The sequence below is a fragment of the Mus caroli genome, unplaced genomic scaffold (genome assembly GCF_978045245.1).
Source record: "Mus caroli unplaced genomic scaffold, Mus_caroli_1 scaffold_16, whole genome shotgun sequence".
NCBI lineage: Eukaryota > Metazoa > Chordata > Mammalia > Rodentia > Muridae > Mus > Mus caroli.
In genome coordinates this window covers 92,530,869-92,549,315 of record NW_028227271.1, presented here as the reverse complement: position 1 = coordinate 92,549,315, position 18,447 = coordinate 92,530,869, and the positions used below count along the sequence as shown (strand labels likewise).

At 44.5% G+C, this 18,447-nt stretch overlaps 1 protein-coding gene across 6 annotated transcripts in view; it reads right to left on the bottom strand.

The window, feature by feature from the left end:
* The window catches only part of Npr3 (natriuretic peptide receptor 3), a 69,081-nt gene extending 60,798 nt beyond the window's left edge, over positions 1–8,283 (bottom strand). For 2 of the 6 annotated variants that reach the window (XM_021183107.3, XM_021183108.3), the window contains exon 1: positions 5,819–6,613. In XM_021183107.3, the coding sequence (XP_021038766.1) occupies positions 5,819–6,569 (751 nt within the window). In that variant the 5' untranslated portion in view covers positions 6,570–6,613. Of the gene's footprint in view, positions 1–5,818; positions 6,614–7,557; positions 7,862–8,000 lie in introns of those variants that run through there. The other 4 variants (XM_029469833.2, XM_029469834.2, XM_029469835.2 and 1 more) reach the window with 4 other exon arrangements.
* Positions 8,284–18,447: the final 10,164 nt, after the last annotated feature.

Sequence of the window (18,447 nt, the reverse complement as noted above, 5' to 3'; positions counted from 1 at the left end):
GCTGTACCAGCAGCTGACTGAGACAGATACAGATACTCACAGCCAACCACTGGACTCAGGTCCAGGACCCCTATGGAAGAGTTAGGAGAAGGAATGAACTGAAGGGGATGACCTTCCCATAGGAAGAACAACAATATCAACTAACCTGAATCCCTGGGAGCTCTCAGAGAGTGAGCCACCAACCAAAGAGCACACATGGGCGGGTCCGAGGCCCCAGACACATATGTAGCAGATCTCAGTGGGAGAGGATGATCCTAACCCTGAAGAGACATGACACCCTAGTATTGGGGGCCATCCTCTCAGAAGTGAAGGGGAAACAATTCTGCAAGGGGAACCAGGGTACGGGGGCAGCGTTTGGGGTGTAAATAAATAAATATATAAATACATACATACATAAATAGCGTGAGTTTCTGAGAAAAGGGTCACACCCAGGCACAAGGCGAAACACTGACAGCGATGTGCACTGTGATGAAGTGTTGGACTACTGGGAGCAAAAGGAAGATTCTAAAAAGTTTTTGTCGGCGTTGGCGTGGGGTGGTGATAATAGACTCTAAGTCCAGAATAAATCAATTCAAACAGCAACTTCAGAATCTAGAAGCCCATGGAGTGATGCCATCAAACTTCGAGGAGGAAAAACTACTCATAGCGTGGAGTTCTGTGCAGGACTGTACAATTATGTATAAGGGTAAGATGAAGAAGTTTTCAGTCCTGAAACGTTTCAAAACGTCTCGCTCGCCCCTGGAGGACGTGGTCCACCAACAAAGAAGGGAGAGCACACAGGGAGCGGGTTTGAAACGTCAGCTGATGGAAGTCTTGGGAAACACTGAAGAAAGAGCTCAGGACGGTGATAGAATAGAAGGCCAAGAAAATGACTAAGCTTAAACAGCTCTGGAGCCTGGAATAGAGAACTCACATATAGCCGGGCATGGTGGCGCACGCCTTTAATCCCGGCACTCAGGAGGCAGGCGGATTTCTGAGTCCGAGTCCAGCCTGGTCTACAAAGTGAGTTCCAGGACAGCCAGGGCTATACAGAGAAACCCTGTCTCAAAAAACCAAGAAAAAAAAGAGAGAGAGAACTTACATGTGATTTTAGCAGTCAAGCAGTCACTCCACAGCAGACTAAACAAACAAAAAAGGATATGTGTGTGTGCATATATATATATATATATATATATATATATATATGTGTGTGTGTGTGTGTGTGTGTGTGTGTGTGTGTGTGCGCGCGCATATATATATATATGTGTGTGTGTGTGTGTGTGTGTGTGTGTATATGAATATATATCCTCAAATGGATTCACTGTGAGCAGTATTTAGAAGGTAGCATGAATATCAAGACTGAGCTAAGCAAAACTGTTGATGTGACCATCCTGGGAGAATGAACAGGACACACACACGTGCATGTGTAGTTAGCAGATAGTAGACAAGAACTCAACTATTCTCCACAAGCATTCCAAGAGATAAAACCTCAAACTCAAGAAAACAGTCAAAAGTAGCTTCTCAATTTGGAGTTCTAAAAGGAAAATTGCTGTGGAGCATCCACGAGAGTCAGAAGCCATGCTCTGTCTGGGAAGTCCAAAGCAAGCGGTGGGAGACAAGAAGCATTTTTCTAGACAGCACATGGGGATTTGGGGGGGAGTTAACCTTACATAGACGTATACCTAACTTGGATAAAAATAAAAACGTAATCTCTTTCAAAAGCGGATGCTCTGTTACTATACTACAAAGTAACAAATACCATTTACAAAAATACAGACCATACCCTTATTTCTGCTATTCAAAAGCTCTATCTATTCCAAAGAGCCTTGTAATTTCTACACTGTGGCCGGTAGCACTTCTCTTTCCCAGTACTGTATGCTAGGGAGGTTGGTGAGGGTTCTTTGCTTTAAAATTCTGCTTACCAAGTATTTGGTCATTGAAACCAGAGTCTTAAAAGCAAGTTGTTCTTGTATTCATTAAGTATTTCTATCTCTTTGGTCACTTTCCAGGCCCAAATACATAACATAGCAATAACTAAAAGAATACAACTAGTTTTTATACAAAACAATTTGTGTAGGCTACTTCTACTTTTGCATTTTAGAAAACACATAAACACAACAACATGACCTTTCTCTAATTAAAAAATGTATTTTTGACTTTTTATAGTATATATGTATCATTTCCTGTGATATATCAAGATCAGTAGCCAATTATATAAATAAATCCAGTACTAAATACAAAGTATTTGTGTGTTGCTTGTTTGTTTATACTTTAGGACAGGGCACATTCTATAGCCCTGGTTGGTCTTGAACTCACAAGTCTTTCATCTCAGCTTCCTGGATGCTGGGATTCCAAACATGTGCCACCATGCCCATCTAAGAGCATATATATGTATGTATGTATGTATGTATGTATGTATGTATGTATGTACGTGTATATGCATATATGCATGTATGTATGTATGTCTGCCACAGGTGTCTACTTCCTAAAGTATCTGTAGAACCCCTTTAGTACATGAGATAGACCAATCCTGAATGTAAAAGGTTAGCATAGCTTAGCTACCTGCCTAAGGAGTCATATTCTCTAGTTTTCTGTGGGATTTCTGAGGAAAAAATAATATTTCCCTTACAACTCAAAGGTTTATCTGGAATTAAACACAGAAATTGATTTTAAAAAGACTTAAATATTCAAAAAGCACTTTCCAGTGTTCTCTGCCCGCCCCGTGTATATAAAAATTGGTCAGCATCTTATAATCACCAGGCCGCACAGCCAAGCCATCCCTTGTGAAATCTCATCTACTGCTCCCTAGTTCTCAAGGCTGCCTGATGCTGGCTGACTCTTGGGAAACTCTCTATTGCCCTCATGCTGGGTAGTTGAAATTTGACTCTGTGTTATCATCTTAGCTGCTAATATAAATGCATGCTGTGAGATCAATGTTATTAAATCACACATACTCAGGTGTGTCTTTTGATTATATTAGACTTTTTAAGTTTTTCAATTGACTTAGATGACAAGCCCCCTAGGAGATAAGAATAATTTGGGGGAGGGCTTGGGGAAGTGTTTGTTCAGTTTTTCTTTCTAAAGGGCATTATGTAGCCAAAAGAAAACGTAATCACATTATTGGGAAGGCCGCAGGTCACGCTTCACCAGTGAAGATATTCAGATATCCATAATTTGATTTTAAAGTCGAAATGTTCTTTCCAAAACATTTTTGGGGGGTGGGAGGGACTCTCTAAAGCATGCCCTGGCTCATAAAGGTAGAAGATGCTCTGTGACAGAAGTGCTGTCAGATACATTCCTATTGGAGGAATCAAATGTAAAATCTCCACATCGGAATAGCAGTTGGAAGAGGCCTGATTCTCATCTAGCTCCTTGTTCCAAGTTCAGTGCCTTGAAAGGCAGAGAGGCTGAATCCAGAGGTATGGTCTTCTCTGCCTAAAGTTCTTCCCAGGACATGGCTTCCCCTTCTGGGTGAAGGTGATTATTATCGAATATAGCACAACACCCGCTACAATGAAGCCACACATTTACTGTGTGGGTCTGGCGCTGTTTCAAAGAATTCTGGTTACTTAGCTCATTAAACCCTTTCAGCATCCCCAAGATGTGGCTGTGCAGGAAGCCCACTTTACCTGAAGAAGATGGGGTACAGTTTTAACGGCCCCGGATCCTGACAGCTAGCAAGTGGTTGTGCCACAAACTCCCCTGGAACCATATACTAAACCTCCACTACTTAATGCCTTGAGCGGCCACAGCGAGGTGGAGATTCAGGTCTACAGGAAGCGCCCTGAGATCTCCCAACTTTCTCTACAAAGAGTAAGAAATTGAAAGAAGGGCAGCCTGGATTTTTTTATTTATATTTCAGAAAATCCGCCTTATTGCTGCTGACACGGATTTTAGAGAAAGGATCATAAGATCATAATAATTTCACCTATAAAATACACACACCAGACTAACAAGCTTGCACTGCTAAATTGAACGAGAAATAAGCGCTAGGAGATCTAAAATAAACCTGACTATTTAAAAATAAAGAACACAGGCTGTAGTCCTTTTAAACCGAAACACACCTGCCCCAACCCCACCCCAACCCCCCCCCCCCCCACCCCACTCTCACAGTGTGGCCCTCCCCCATCACGGTTCTAAGAGCACTGTGCGGCTCAAGGGCCCAACAGTGGAACAGACAGATCTGCCAGGCCTCTCATCCTAGGCCACTGTACCAAGGTCACCGCCTTTCTGGGTTCAGCAAGGCAATGACAGAATTTGCAAAGCTCGGATCTAGCCAGGCGTGAGGACACGCCCCCATTCCCGGCCTGCCCTGGGAAGTCTCCAGCTTTTAGTTAAGGCTCTGGAAGCCCAGAACTGAAGGAGTAACAGTACCCAGGACCTCGAGAGGCTGCAGTAGCCGGAGGACTGGGAGTGGGGGGAAAAGTAGATGTGGGTTTCTCGCCCAACAGGGGCAAATCTGCCACCATAGAACAGAACTTTCCTTTTACATAACCAACGCACTGCCCGCGCACCTAACAGTGATTCTGCGCAGACAGCCTGGAGTTCTTAGGTCGAAACTTGTCCTGTCCGCACTGTCTACAACACCTTGAAGTTAGAGTAGAGAGAGGGGAGGGGCAGTTGTGGCCCCACTCTTGAAGCTTTTTCTGCCCACCTCGCCTGTTCTGAGCCTGCAAGCTTAATGTTCCCCTGTCCCGCCACAGCCAGGCCCAGGTCCCCAGCATTCGTGCGACCAATACTGGGCAAACTAGGTGCCTGGCTTAGCTCGGCTCCTCTTAGGTCTCACCAGGATAGCACCTCCGAACATCGGAAGCTTTGCGGTGTGGGGGTAGTAGGGGGAGGGTTATACCGCGGACATTCTGGGCGCCTGCGCACCAAGGGGAAACAAAGGCGGGATTTCTCCAATGTGTGAACCCCAACCGGGACGTCCGGACTCATTGCCCTATGCTGGGATTCGGCTCCTTCCTCTATTTACACGACAGAAACCTGGGCAGCAGCGGAGAATTCCCACGCTCCCCGTAGCCATGATCCCAATCCCCAGTACCAAGTTCTCTCTCTAGTTTGGCTACTGTTCCAAACCCTCAGCGACTTGCGGAGAAAGGGCCGGGCAGGGGACCCGTGGGAAGGAAGCTCGGCGCACGATCCTCCGGCGCGCGCTCCGCCCAAGCCCAGCTCTGCGCGCGCTATCAGAGGCTGCGAAGCCCAACGCTCCCGGGGGAAGTGAGAGTCGCCTGAATTCAGACACGGCGACGCATTCCTGGTGCTTGTATCGAAGCTTGTTTATAAGACACTAGAAAGGGCATGGAAGGAATTTAAAAGGAAGGCTTTAAAAAGAGACCTAGGGTCAGTGGGAAGAGCAGCCAGGGGAGCCAGGGGACGCGCCCCCCGCCCCCAGCTAGTCAAGAAGCTGCGCGACTGCTGGGGCGTCCCCAGACGCTGTGGCCCTACCAGGGGGCGCGCGACTGCAAGGGACAGAGTAGGGAATTCCTGGAACTCACGGGACTCCGGAGCTGTCGAAGAGGGGGGAAACCCTTGGTGTTTAGCCACACCTGTCATACCTGGGATTGCGCTAGCAAGCGGCTCAGACGTCCCCTCAACTGGCCAGATCCACCTCCCCGGGACTGTGTAGGCACACCCCTTCCACCGCGATGGGCTATCCTCCACCCGCCCCTGGATCAGGCAGCTCACACTTGAACAAACCCCCGCGCGACCTCCACGGGTCCTCGGGTTACGGGGAAGGGTGGGGTCTGCAGAAGATTGACTTGGTGGGGTTTGGGGGAGAGCCACTGAGAACCGCTGGGTCAGAGCCAAGGACCCCCCTGGTCCCGCTCCCGCTCACCTCGCTCGCTGCCTTGGATGTAGCGCACTATGTCGTCCAGGTCCAAGTCTTTGGTCTCATCGAAATTGTAGGCAGACGTGTGCAACCCCTCCTCCTGGAAAACTTCGTGGACCCCCTCGAGGGTGAAATAGCAGTTCCTCTCGAGTTTGTCGTCGCTGTAGACCAGGGCTGCACGGCTCCAGTGGTGGTGGCGGAACAGAGCGAGCATCATCTCTCCCATCTTGGCGTAGGCAGGCGCCACGCGCGTGAGGTGAGAGTATTCCGTGTCCTTGTGCTGGAAACCGGCGGCCAGCGCTCCTGCGGACAGCATAGGCAGGTCCCAGTGAGACGCCAGCCGGGCCACCGGCGCCGCCGCGTACTCGCACACGGGCCCCAGGATGAGATCCGGCTTGGCGCCGCGTGCCGCCGCCACGCGGTCCACCAGACTGAAGAGCGCGCGGTTGCCGCAGTCCGAGTCTTCGTAGGCCACCTGGAAGCGAGTGCCCGGCGGCAGCAGCTTCCTCCCGGTGCCATTGCCCTCCACGCTACGCAGCGCGTACTCGATGGCCGGCCTCACCCGGGCCAGCGAGAACAAGTACGAATCGTCCCGGGGCAATAAAACAAGCACCTCGATCTTTTGAGCCGCCAGCGCCTCTCTCGCCCGGCGCCTGCTGCCTGGCCGGGTGTCCCCGGCGCCACTGCTCGCGCCGCCAGCCAGCAGCACCCGGGCCAGCAGCACGCACGCCGAGAAAGTGAACAGCAAGGACCGCATCGTGTTGCCAGCAAGCGCTCGCCCTGGCCGCCGGCTCGCCCTCTGCCCCCCACCCACCCTGCCCTTTTCCTCCCCGCTCTTTTCTTTCCTCTGTCCCTGCGCCCCCTTGGGCGCTCCAAGAAAACAGAATACCCCCTTCAATAACTCGCCAAAAGATAGGAAGATTCCTCTACAATGTCCCTAGGTTTAAAAAATAAAAAATAAAAATTTTTTAAAGCAAAGAAAGAAAGAAAAAAAAAAGTTCACAGAATGTAAACCTGTGCGTCTGTAATATACATATAGACTTATTATCAATATATATATATATTCTCCCTCCCTTTGCACATAGGCTATTTGGCTTAGAGGTGGCTTCTTATTTGGGCGTTGCTAAGGTTGCGTTTGAAGGCCTTATTTGTAAAAGAAAAAAAAAAAAAGTTAAACTTGTCCAAGTGCTTGTAATTGACGGTGCACCTCCTTCGCGTTTGATCCCATTGATTCGCGCGGCTTTCTGGATCCATAGCCGGTGTTTAAATAGCGTGGCAGCGGCGCAGCGCGTTACCACACATGGCGCGCCGAGGCCGGGCTTGTCTCTGCAACGGGTGGGGTGGGTGGGGGTGGGGAGGGGTGGGGGCTGGGCTGGGGGAGCCTCTCATTAACATTCTTACATCAGGGCTCCTCCCCGCACCCCTGGCCTACTCGCGGTTGCCGGGTCCCTAAGCCCCACTCGTTGCCGGTGCTCAGCTTTGGCCCAAAGCCGCAGCCGCCCACGTCTACACCCGCGGGAGACCTCGCGGCACAGCGTTACTCTAAGGTCCCCGCCTCTCCCTGGCTCCGCTCTCTCCAACCCCAGGATTTAAAAAAAAAAAAAAAAATGTATATATGTTTGAAAGGAAAGAAATGAGTGCGCGCACATACACAAAACACACACTCATACACACACGCTGCAAAAACGAAGGGGAAATGTTTCTCCAAATTGGTGGCTTCCTTGCAAAACTCCATAGACTCTCACCTCTTTTCTTGATCTGGCCACGTTCTGTCCCGCACCTGACCTTTCTAAGTCCCTGGAGCAAGGTCGGGGATCAAGGAACAAGGTCCTGGTGCAAGAAAATTCCTTTGCAGAGCTGGTATGCCCATCTGGCCTGCGCGGTGTCCGCACCGCTCCTTCCCCCACCCGGCGTGGGTGCCCTCCTCCCTCTGGGCTCCTGGGACACGCTAGAATCACAGTGGGCGCAGCGTCACCGTGTCCCAGTGCGCAGCCCCTCCGCGGGGTCACTAAGACCAGAAAAGCGAAACTTGTTGCTTCCGATGTTGGATAAATGATTCCGCTCCGGGAAGTGTCGCGAAGCTTGAAAAGCATCACCCTAAGGTACTATTTACTAAACCAGGCAACTAAAAGGGACTCCCCCCCCCACCCCGACCCCCCAGATCTTCTCCCAGAGAATCCTTAAGTACCTAAAAAGCAGTCTGTCAACCCCAGCGCTTCTGCTCCAGGATGCCCGATAGTCTAGGATGCCCAGAAAGGTCCTGCCCGGGAGACCCAGTCTTTCCACTGGTCACAGCTACCACAGCGATGCAGACGGATTGGAAAGGATTGTGGAGAAGTCTCAGACCAGAGGCGCGTCTCTGGTCCGAGCAGCTGCGCAGGTCCAGAGGGCCCTGCACCCTCTTCGTGGTCACGTAGCAAAGACATTTACGGCGAGAACAGGCTGTATTACACAAGGTAGTTCTGACACCAAAGTCCTGCAAATTAAAGTTAATTTAAAATGTTTCTAAATGTTCTTTCATTTGGCTGGGCGTCAGTGTGTGCTACAATTCTTAACTTAAACTTACGCCCTCTTTCGGCAGGATCTTGAACGCGATTCTTCAACCGCTGCCCCAGGCGGCGGCGCGGCGCCAGCGGCTTCTTTTCTTTTCTTTTCTTCTTTCTTCTTCTTCTTCTTCTTCTTCTTCTTCTTCTTCTTCTTCTTCTTCTTCTTCTTCTTCTTCTTCTTCTTCTTCTTCTTCTTCTTCTTCTTCTTTCTTCTTTTTCTTCTTCTTCTTCTTCTTCCTCCTTCTTCTTCTTCTTCTTCTTCTTCTTCTTCTTCTTCTTCTTCTTCTTCTTCTTCTTCTTCATAGTTACGAGCCCCCTAAAATGTCCTTGCTCTCATTTGTGACTATGAAGTGATAAATCGAGGTGTTCGAGGACATGACAAATCCAGGAACAGCCCTCTCTCCGTCACCCTCTCTAGCAGTGAAAAAAAAAACGCAATCGAGGGTAACTTCATACTGGGTGCCGGTTAGATTTCAGTTGGACAGTGATCCCTAAGCCTTCGCTGTAAGTAGAGGCTTCTAAATCCTAGGTGAGCTTTTGTTTATTTAATTAGAACTGCTAACCAGTTCTAAGAGAGGTGGATATATAAATTTGAATTCTGAAGAGTTATCCACGCACGTTGGAAACTGACATTTAGCACTTCGCAGCAATTAAATCCTTCCTGAACACTTGGTAGAGCAAACATTTGTTTATAGAATCATAGTTATTTCAGAAAAAAATAAAGAAACAGCTAAATCCTGGATTCCGAGGGTCTTAGTGGATTTCAACTGGTTGCCAGGAGACGTGAAGGACGGAGACGGTTTCCTATTACTACCCGGTATGCCCTGTGTCGGGGAACACCAGCCAACAGCGGTATGATTCTGCAGTGTACCGTGTGGGCTCACTGGAAGAGTCTGGGATTTCAGGGGCACCGGGTATGGAGTGCCTCTCGCATCTCTGGTGCTGCCCAGCCTCGCTCTTGGGTCAACAGCAGGGCAGTGCACTTACGTTATGGCTAGCACCCTGGCCTCCCTGTGGCCTTTGGGTAGAAGCACTCAGCTTCCAGCCTGTTGTTAAAGAGCACAGACAACAGGAAACGGTGGATCAGTCCAGAAACAGAGGGGAGGGGAACACAGGGTTGCTGTCCGCGTGCATGTTCAACACATCCTTGCAGATTCCAACTAAACAGAAGCTGAGATTTTAAAAGAAAGGTCTTCCAGTGCCAACAAGTGCAAGATTATTAACAGTAATACAAGTCTATTGTGGTCTTGGGAGGTTTTTGTTTACTTATTATGGGTGTTAGGAGGATCTGTTTATATTCCATCAGAGTTCTTTGGGCAACCAGCTAAAACTACCATGTGCAACTATCACATAGTTCTGCCATCTTAGTCCAGAAAAAAAATGAACTGTGGCCCAAAGAATGTACAAGTTACATTTATTTTTTAAAGATTTATTTATTAAGTTATTTATTATAAGTTCACTGTAGCTGACTTCAGACACACCAGAAGAGGGTGTCAGATGTCATTATGGATGGTTGTGAGCCACCATGGGATTTGAACTCAGAGCCTTTGGAAGAACAGTTAGTGCCCTTACCCACTGAGCCATCTCACCAGCCCCTACAAGTTGCATTTAAACAGCTCTTTGTCTCCTGAGGATATTTACTGTTGGAAAAGGTCACCTACAATACTATGTAAAACAGGGTTGGTAACCAAGCAGATTGTCACTGTCAATCATATTCTGTGTATCACAGTTTTAACTGGGTCTGGTGACACAAACTACTCCAGGGGATATCAAAGGCAGCCTGGGCTGCAGAATAACACAAGGCCAGCCTGGGTGATTTAATTTTACAAGGTCTCATCACCAATAAAAGGTAAAAAAGAAAGCTGGAGATGAGAGTTACTTGCCTAAGATAAATTCAATGCAATGTAACACACACAGTCACACTCAAACACACACACACACAAACACTGGCACTCAGGCACGCACCATCTTATAATATCATAGCAATATTTTTAGGCTTTCCAGAACAGTAAAACTGAACACCACTTGATAAAGATAACTTTTGTAACATTTTTTATCATAAATGTTAGCAAAACAGGAAAGAAAAGGGATAAGTAGAAACAGTCTTGCACTCAGGTTTTACATACTGTTCCTTTCAACTCCAAACAAAAAACAAAAAAAACAAAAAAAACAAAAACCTAATCACTGAAATTGGGGAAGGGCCATGTTTTTCACATTCAGAATTCAGTTATCAACTTCGATTGTCAAAGAAAATAAAGGAATAAAATTAGCTAGCTGAAAGCCTAAACTTATTAATGTTAAATGTGATATTACAGAAACTCATAGAGGTTTTAAAGGATTTAGAAATGTTTTCATCAGTATCCAAGAACTATTTTGTTTCTAGTTCTGTCAGTGAGTTTTGTGTCCAGGTGTTTTTTTGGCTACAGCCCCACAGTATGGCGAAGTTACGGTGTCATTTCAAAGAATGATTCTTTGAAATGTACTTTAAAAATGTCTGGGGCATTTTTCTCCACAATCCCCCTGCCTCAGAACCCTGGCCTGAAACTCGTGAAGTGAGGGTCCTTTCAGATTTTCCAAGGTCCTTCCATCTTGTCCAGTCAATCCCGAGGTCACACTAAATACTACCACAGTGAAGCCTTAATGCACAAGAAAATCCGTTCTGCAGGACAGAATTGTTGAAAACACACTTCCCCCTAGAGGCAGAAAAGATGAAAGGCCCTGACACATATCCAAAAACTCTTTCTGAAGTTAAATGAGTACTGAGACTTCCATTTCTAAACATACAGTTAATGTTTTAGAGAACACTATTGAAGAAACGAGAGAAAAATCAGTAGACACCAAAAAATTAGATTAGAATTTGCCTCTAGGTCTCCGCTCTCCTTGGGAGGACTCTATTAATTGGCCCCACTTCTTCTATTATACAAATCTGTGATTTTTTTTTAGCCAATATTACAAATAATAGTAAGTATGTATTTTTTATTTAAATGTGTGACTCAATTTAATTAGAAGCTATAGTTACATGTAGCCTTCAAGGGCTTCTCTTGAAAGCACAGAGCTTTTCATCTACTACAATAGTGTTTCGATTCTCTGAAGATGTTCTGAGGCGTGTGACATTAGAAAGATTTCTGAAAGCCATATTGTCCATCTAAGACTTGGCCTGAGTACAGACATAAGAAATGCATATAATATAGTGTTGTTAGTTTATAGACAACATGTCTAATGGAGTAAAAACAACTCTGCGAGCCAGGGAGATGGCTCAGCATACTTATAAAGGTACCTGCAATCAAGCCTAGTGGCCTGAGTTCAATCCCTTCGGATGCATATGGCGGAAGGAAGGAAGGAATGAACTCTCCTAAGTCTCCCCGTGACCTGCACACATATTACACACACACACACACACACACACACACACACACACACACGTATTCACACACTTTGTAAATTTTAAAAAGTTGAAAACTATATGTGCTTTAAATTCACATATAGCAATACTGATTATATTTGGGTTTTTTTTTCCTTCTCTTTTTCTTTTAGCTGTATCCTTTATTTGTAAAAGAATCTGAGAAAGTGCATAAATATATACAATGGAATTTTAGACACATGAATAACTCCTCTATTAGGTTTTGCTGTCTGAGGATCTCCTTCTCCTTCGGCCTTTAGACTTGGCCCTAGTTCTCAGAGATGCTCGCTCTTCCGTCTGAGTACCACAGCACTCCTCGAGTCTGCGATCACACTAAGCTGTATTGCTACTTACCTTTCTTTTTTAATTTGGGTGTAAGTTAGGTTTTAGTTTCCAGAGTAGTCAGCATGCACTTAGAAATGTCACAAGCAGACCTGTAAGCTGTCAGCCAATAGATTAAATTCGGTTTTCTTGTTTGCTTACTTGTTTGTTTGTTTGTTTGTTTGTTTTGTTTTGTTTGCTTGTTTCTTGAGACAGTATCTTATGTAGCCCAGGCTAGGCTTGAATTCCTGATTCTCCTGCTTCTGCTTACCAAAATCTGGGATCATATATGTAACCACTATACATAGCAATTTTCTACCTCTTAAATCTAGATTTTAATCTAATGTATAAATGAGATTGGGGGAAAGTAGAAGCTAACAACTTGATGTATGCTTGAAAATTATTTAATGGTCATTGTTGTCATGGGTTTGTTTTAATGCCTAGTTTTTAAAGTTCTACAGACCATAGATTTTGAGTTAGTGATTTGCAAAAAAGGAAGAAATCAGTTCAAAACTCCAAAATATTTAGCCCTTGTGCAACTTGTTTAAAATAACCTACTGCTACAAATAACCTAGTTTATAATGGATGGAACTGTTTGGCAATATCACTTTGATATTGGTCCCAGATTTCCACCAGATATTTCCTGTTAAGCTTGACAAGAGCTTTGATCAATAGGGGTCCTTCTACAGGAGTTCATTTGCCCGTCCACCATGCAGCTGATACAGCACTCCTCAGAAATACAGACCAAAAACTAGAGAAAGCAGGAACTGTTGGAGAAGTAATGAACAGGGGAGAAAAGGGTACAAGACCGTGGTCCTGAGGATGAGAAAGTGCAGGAAGCAGACTGAAGGAGATGCAAACAAGATTGTACTGGGAGAAATGGATTTACTTCATACATCATAGACATGGTCATAACTAACAAGAGAAGGCTCAGTGAAGAAAGACACTTGCTACTAAGCCTGGCAGCCTGATTCTAATCCCCAGTACACATATGGTAGAGGAAGAGAAACAACTCCCACTAGCTCACTGACCTACACATTCACCATGACATTCCTATGCACATATGCAAATGTACCCACACACACAGAATAATAAATGTAATTTTAAAACAATAATGAATGTATTGCAAGCTATAAAAATTTAGGGCACCAAGCTAGATGTTCTTGTTCAATAAGACAGACACCTTTTAAGCATCTAAAGGATGTTTAAAAAAAAAATACCAGTGGTCATGGGGGAAAGCTCACATAAACCCACTCCGAGATTAAAAATCTATAGGCAGTTAATGGCTTCTAAGAGAAGAAGACTTAGTCTTCCCCAGGGATAAGACTCCCAATAGGTAACCCAATCCCAAGATGCCAGGCCTAAACAGATAGAACACAAGCAACACTAAGAAAATGACCTAATGAACTCTGATAAACCTAAATAAACTGACGTGTGTGCGTGTGTGTGTGTGTGTGTGTGTGTGTGTGTGTGTGAGAGAGAGAGAGAGAGAGAGAGAGAGAGAGAGAGAGAGAGAGAGAGGTGTATGTATGAGAGAGAGAGAGAGATATGTGTGTGGTGTGTGTGTGAGTGTGTGTGTGTGTGTGTGTGTGAGAGAGAGAGAGAGAGAGAGAGGTGTGTGTGTGTGTGAGAGAGAGAGAGAGAGAGAGAGAGAGAGAGAGAGAGAGAGAGAGTAATAATTAAAGAACATAAGGTCAATGATCTGAGGAGTGGAAGTGGACATGGGGGAGTTGGGTGGGTGGAAAGGATGTAAATACAATGCTCATGTGTGAAAATTCTCAAAAAATAGATTTAAAAATATGCCTATGAGCCGGGCGTGGTGGCGCACGCCTTTAATCCCAGCACTTGGGAGGCAGAGGCAGGCGGATTTCTGAGTTTGAGGCCAGCCTGGTCTACAAAGTGAGTTCCAGGACAGCCAGGGCTACACAGAGAAACCCTGTCTCGAGAAAAAAAAAAAAAAAAAGCATATATGCCTATGAACCACAATAATTACCAGCATAGTGTAGGAACACCAAGGCTGTAATAGTGGCACTCACATCTTAGTAGTATCCAATAGCTTTCTAGCTGTACTGAAGGCCCACTCGACAAGAGGGAAATCATGCCTGATTCTGCAAACCTAGCCAACTATCCGGGCTAGAAAACTCACGGATCCTGAAAGAGAACCTACAACTACCACTTTACTAAGCCAACATCATCTTTAACTTCATCTTAAATATCCATCCTTGTGCTCATGGGTAAATGTAACTCTCACCTGTCGTCAAAGAAACTTCTATATGCAACAGATGGAGATCATCACAGAAAACCATAGCCCATCAAAAATGCAAAGAACCCTAGACTAAGAATTCCAGGTAACTAAAGAATATTGAGAGTGGGAGAAACAGTCTTCCCCAGAAAAGAGTCCTGTCACTTGCTGTCCCACACCAAGTAGTCAGATGTAGAATGTATGCATCCATACAAGTAACATTAACATTATACAGACTGGGCAGGCTATAGTGATGCATATGCACTCACGAGTGCATGAGTGTGTGTGTGTGTGTGTGTGTGTGTGTGTGTGTGTGTGTGAATATCTGAAGAAAAGGCCATGAATTTGAGAGACAGCAAGAGAGATAAGATAGATGGGAGAGGTTGGGAAAAGGAAAGGGGAGAGTAGAAATAATATAATTATTATAATTTCAAAAATAAAAAACTATTGTTAGAAAATAAAGAGTGTCAATTTTTAAATATCCTCTGGCTCTACTCTATTATTTCAGATATTTTTTTCTCTTGTTTGGAGAGATTATTTGACCCGAGTTATATTTAAATCTGTGTGATGGGCAGTCATGTTACAACAGTCAAATACCTTAAGGTTCAAATGAAGAGTATCAGGACAAAAATTTCCAAAACTTCAAACGTACATTATAAAAATCACTTTTATGATATTACTGTATCATGATATAAATATTTTATACTCAAAAATAACTAGGAATAAGCCAATAAAATATAAGCTTTATAGGGATGGGAACTTTTTTTCTTCAGCCCTTCACCGTGTCTCACTCAAGAACAATTTGGAGGCACTTGAATTTTTATTTTACAGTGATAAATCTGAGGAATGCAAAGACCACTATACAGCAGATTTTTGGAGAGAAATGATGAGTCAATGAAAAGAAGATAATTTTGAGAAATTTTAGCTCATATAACAAACTCATGGACTTCTAAAATCGTATTTTTCAAAACATTTAAGCAGTATCCTGTTGGGTTTCAGATGTAAGAGGTCTAGACCCTAGCTACCAGCTTTAAGTGTTGTACTGTGTTGATCTACCAGCATATCATTGTTCAGACTTAGCGCTCAATCTCTACTAATAAGAAAAACTAGTAAGTGTCTTATTTAACCTATGCACTATCTTTTATCATGCTCTGACCAGGAATTAAAGGCGATATGGAAAGTATCTGTTATTATAATGTGTAATGTTGTCAGATGTTTTTTTCTTTCTTTCTTTCCGGCAGTACATTCCACTTGGCATTATAACATGGATAGCTGATACAGGAGACTAAAATAGAACAGAACGCCATGAGGAAAACATCAGGAAAAATTCTTGACATTTGCCCTCTCATATTTTTGGTAATCATGTTGTGACATCAAATTTCGCCCTCGAGTTGCTGGAGAGAATTGCTTCATCTAGTTGTCATGCTTTCTCCAGTTTTGACATGAATCCCGTGGCCTTGCACACTCTTGGTTATCCTGAAGTCTGACAAGCTCCTCGTAATCCGGTAAATGTGGGTGCACACAACGCCTCAAATCGCAAACAATCACAAACCACCCACACTCTAGAGAACACTCTGGGGCTCTTCTTGAATTTCACACATGAACTTTTTAACTAACCACACCCTCAATCACCACTGGACTCAAGTAGCACAGTTCAAAGTTCTTGCCTTAATTTGACTTCTTCTCTTCATTGCCCTGTGTTCTTTTCATATCCTCCCCTTTAAGTATGCTTAACACATTCCACAAATAAATCAGTCTCTCGAGAGGGTATACTTCTTGTACATGTGCCATTCTGATATGGAAATTATATTGTAATATTTCTCATTTTCACAGGGAACGTGGATACATCTCCACGCTGATGTTATACATAAAATCTACATCTCGACATGCATAATATATAACATTCCACCACAAGTTACTAGTCCATTCTCTGGCAGTTGACACCATGTTAACAGCACCTGCTGTCAGAAACTTCCCTGATGACCCCAACCATCCACTACCACATGGGCCAATTAAACTCTCTTGTCTCCCTCCTACTCCTGCTAATCGCCTTTCTCTTTCCAACCGGTCTCCTTTCTGTTCTCAGGTCTTTCATGTCATGAACCTGTAAGTTTTACGAAGCTTGGTTACAGAAGTCCAGTACAGGTTATGGCCAGAGCATGGGCGTCCAACCAGTGGCTATACCACTAAAAAGAAAGGTCTCCTCCCCCCCTGTGTATTATTAATTGTTTATAAATCCTCAGAGAGAATCTCAAAGCCTCTCCCAGCTCTATGATGGAATGTTGATGGGTTTAATCTTGAATGGGTCTTGTGTAGATCATCACGGCCATTGTGAAGTCAAGAGTGCAGAGGCCACGTCAAGCCCAGAAGTCACCTGAATTAATGGCACAACATTCTGCCCCATCCTTTGGCTCTTTGCATTACTTCTGCCTTTTCTTCCATGATACTCCCTGGGCTTGAAGGGGATTTGGAGGGGATGGTCTGGACGCCTCACATATGGCTGAGTATTCAACAATCACTTGTTCTTAGCACTTCGACTTGTTATGGGTCTCTCCAATTACTAATGCCCAACTGGAAAAGGAAACTTCTCTGACAACCACACCCATCTACAGGGATGAACACAATTGTTCAGAAACCAATTCGATAGGCACTTCATATCTGTTTAACAAAGCAACAGCTGCGGCTTTCTCACTAGGGCCTCATCAACTGTAATCCAGGTTCAGGGTACTGGATGTGAACTCCCTTCTGCAACACAGGCCTTAATTCCAATCAGAAAGTGGCTGCTTCCTTCAGAGACTTCTGCTTTTCTGTCGCTGAGCACGGACTGATCACTCTACAGACAAGCACATCAGTTTACACTCCTTCGGTTCTACATGACACTTTCCTGCATGTTCTGATTTCCAGAGTGTCTCCAATACCAAAGAAAAGGAAGGAGCGATTGTAAGACCCTAAGGCCTTAGTATTGAGTGTGCGACCCCCAAAAACAAAATTTGATGACAGATCGCTGCAATGACAGGAGGTTTATTGTTCTGACGCGCGTGGGGTTGCTCAGGCTCGCAGGGAGAGTCAACCACGAATTCAAAAAGCACAGCTCTTTTATACTCTTTTTGTGGTGGGTTATTATGATTGGTCAGCAAAGCAGCAGTACATTTTGAACTTATAGGTCAGCTATTAACGTCACAGCTATTAACGCCACAGGGAATTCTAGCAAGGTCAGAGTGGTTTGTGGTCTTTCTCGGGATTTAGTGCGAGGCGGGACAAGGGAATTTTTTTCTGGGAACTGTTATTTGTTATGGTTGTTTTTTCTGAGAGTTGCTAATATTGTTTTGGCAGCTGCAGGCTTAGTCTGGTCATTTTGACCGCTAGTTTGGAAAGTCCCTTCAGGAGGGAAGGGGCTGGGTGGTCTTAGGCTTATTTTGGATTCTCCACGATTCTCCTGAGATCCTTCCCAAGGTCAGCGTCTGTATTCTGATGAAGAGACTCTGTGTAAGCATTACTGCATCCTAGCTGTCTGTCTCACTGATGCTCCAATGAAAAGAGAATTTGAACCTGAGTCCTGGACCTGACCTTTCATTGCTCCAAATTAGGTCAATTTCCTCTTTCTGTTCAAACACTGCGGCCAAAGGAATTCCATATAGTAATCAAATACTTGATCGCCCTAAGTAAAATCGTAGAGTTGGTACAAAGAAAGGAAAAATGAAGGAATGAATAATGAGGGACCAACACCAAATGGTAGCCTTTGAGTACAGTGGTCCCTCTGTAGCCATGGTTACACATTCTAGTACTTAGCAAAATCCATAAAAAGTAATTAGTGTTGTCATCTAAGCCACATACCCATGTGCTTTAAATAATCTCCTGATTACCTGTAATGTATAAAAATTTAAATGCTATGTAAATAGGTTTACAATGTGCTGTTTAAGAAACAATAACAAGGAAAAAGTATGTATACATTCAACCTGAATGAAGTATTTTCCTGCATATATTTATCCGTAGTTCATTGAATCCGCAAGTGCAGAAGCAGCAGTAGAGTGCCAACTGTCTGTATTTCAAACCACAACTTATAGTCAGGCATAGGACTAGCCTAGTAAGCTTAGACCATAAACTATAGGATTAGCACATAAAATAA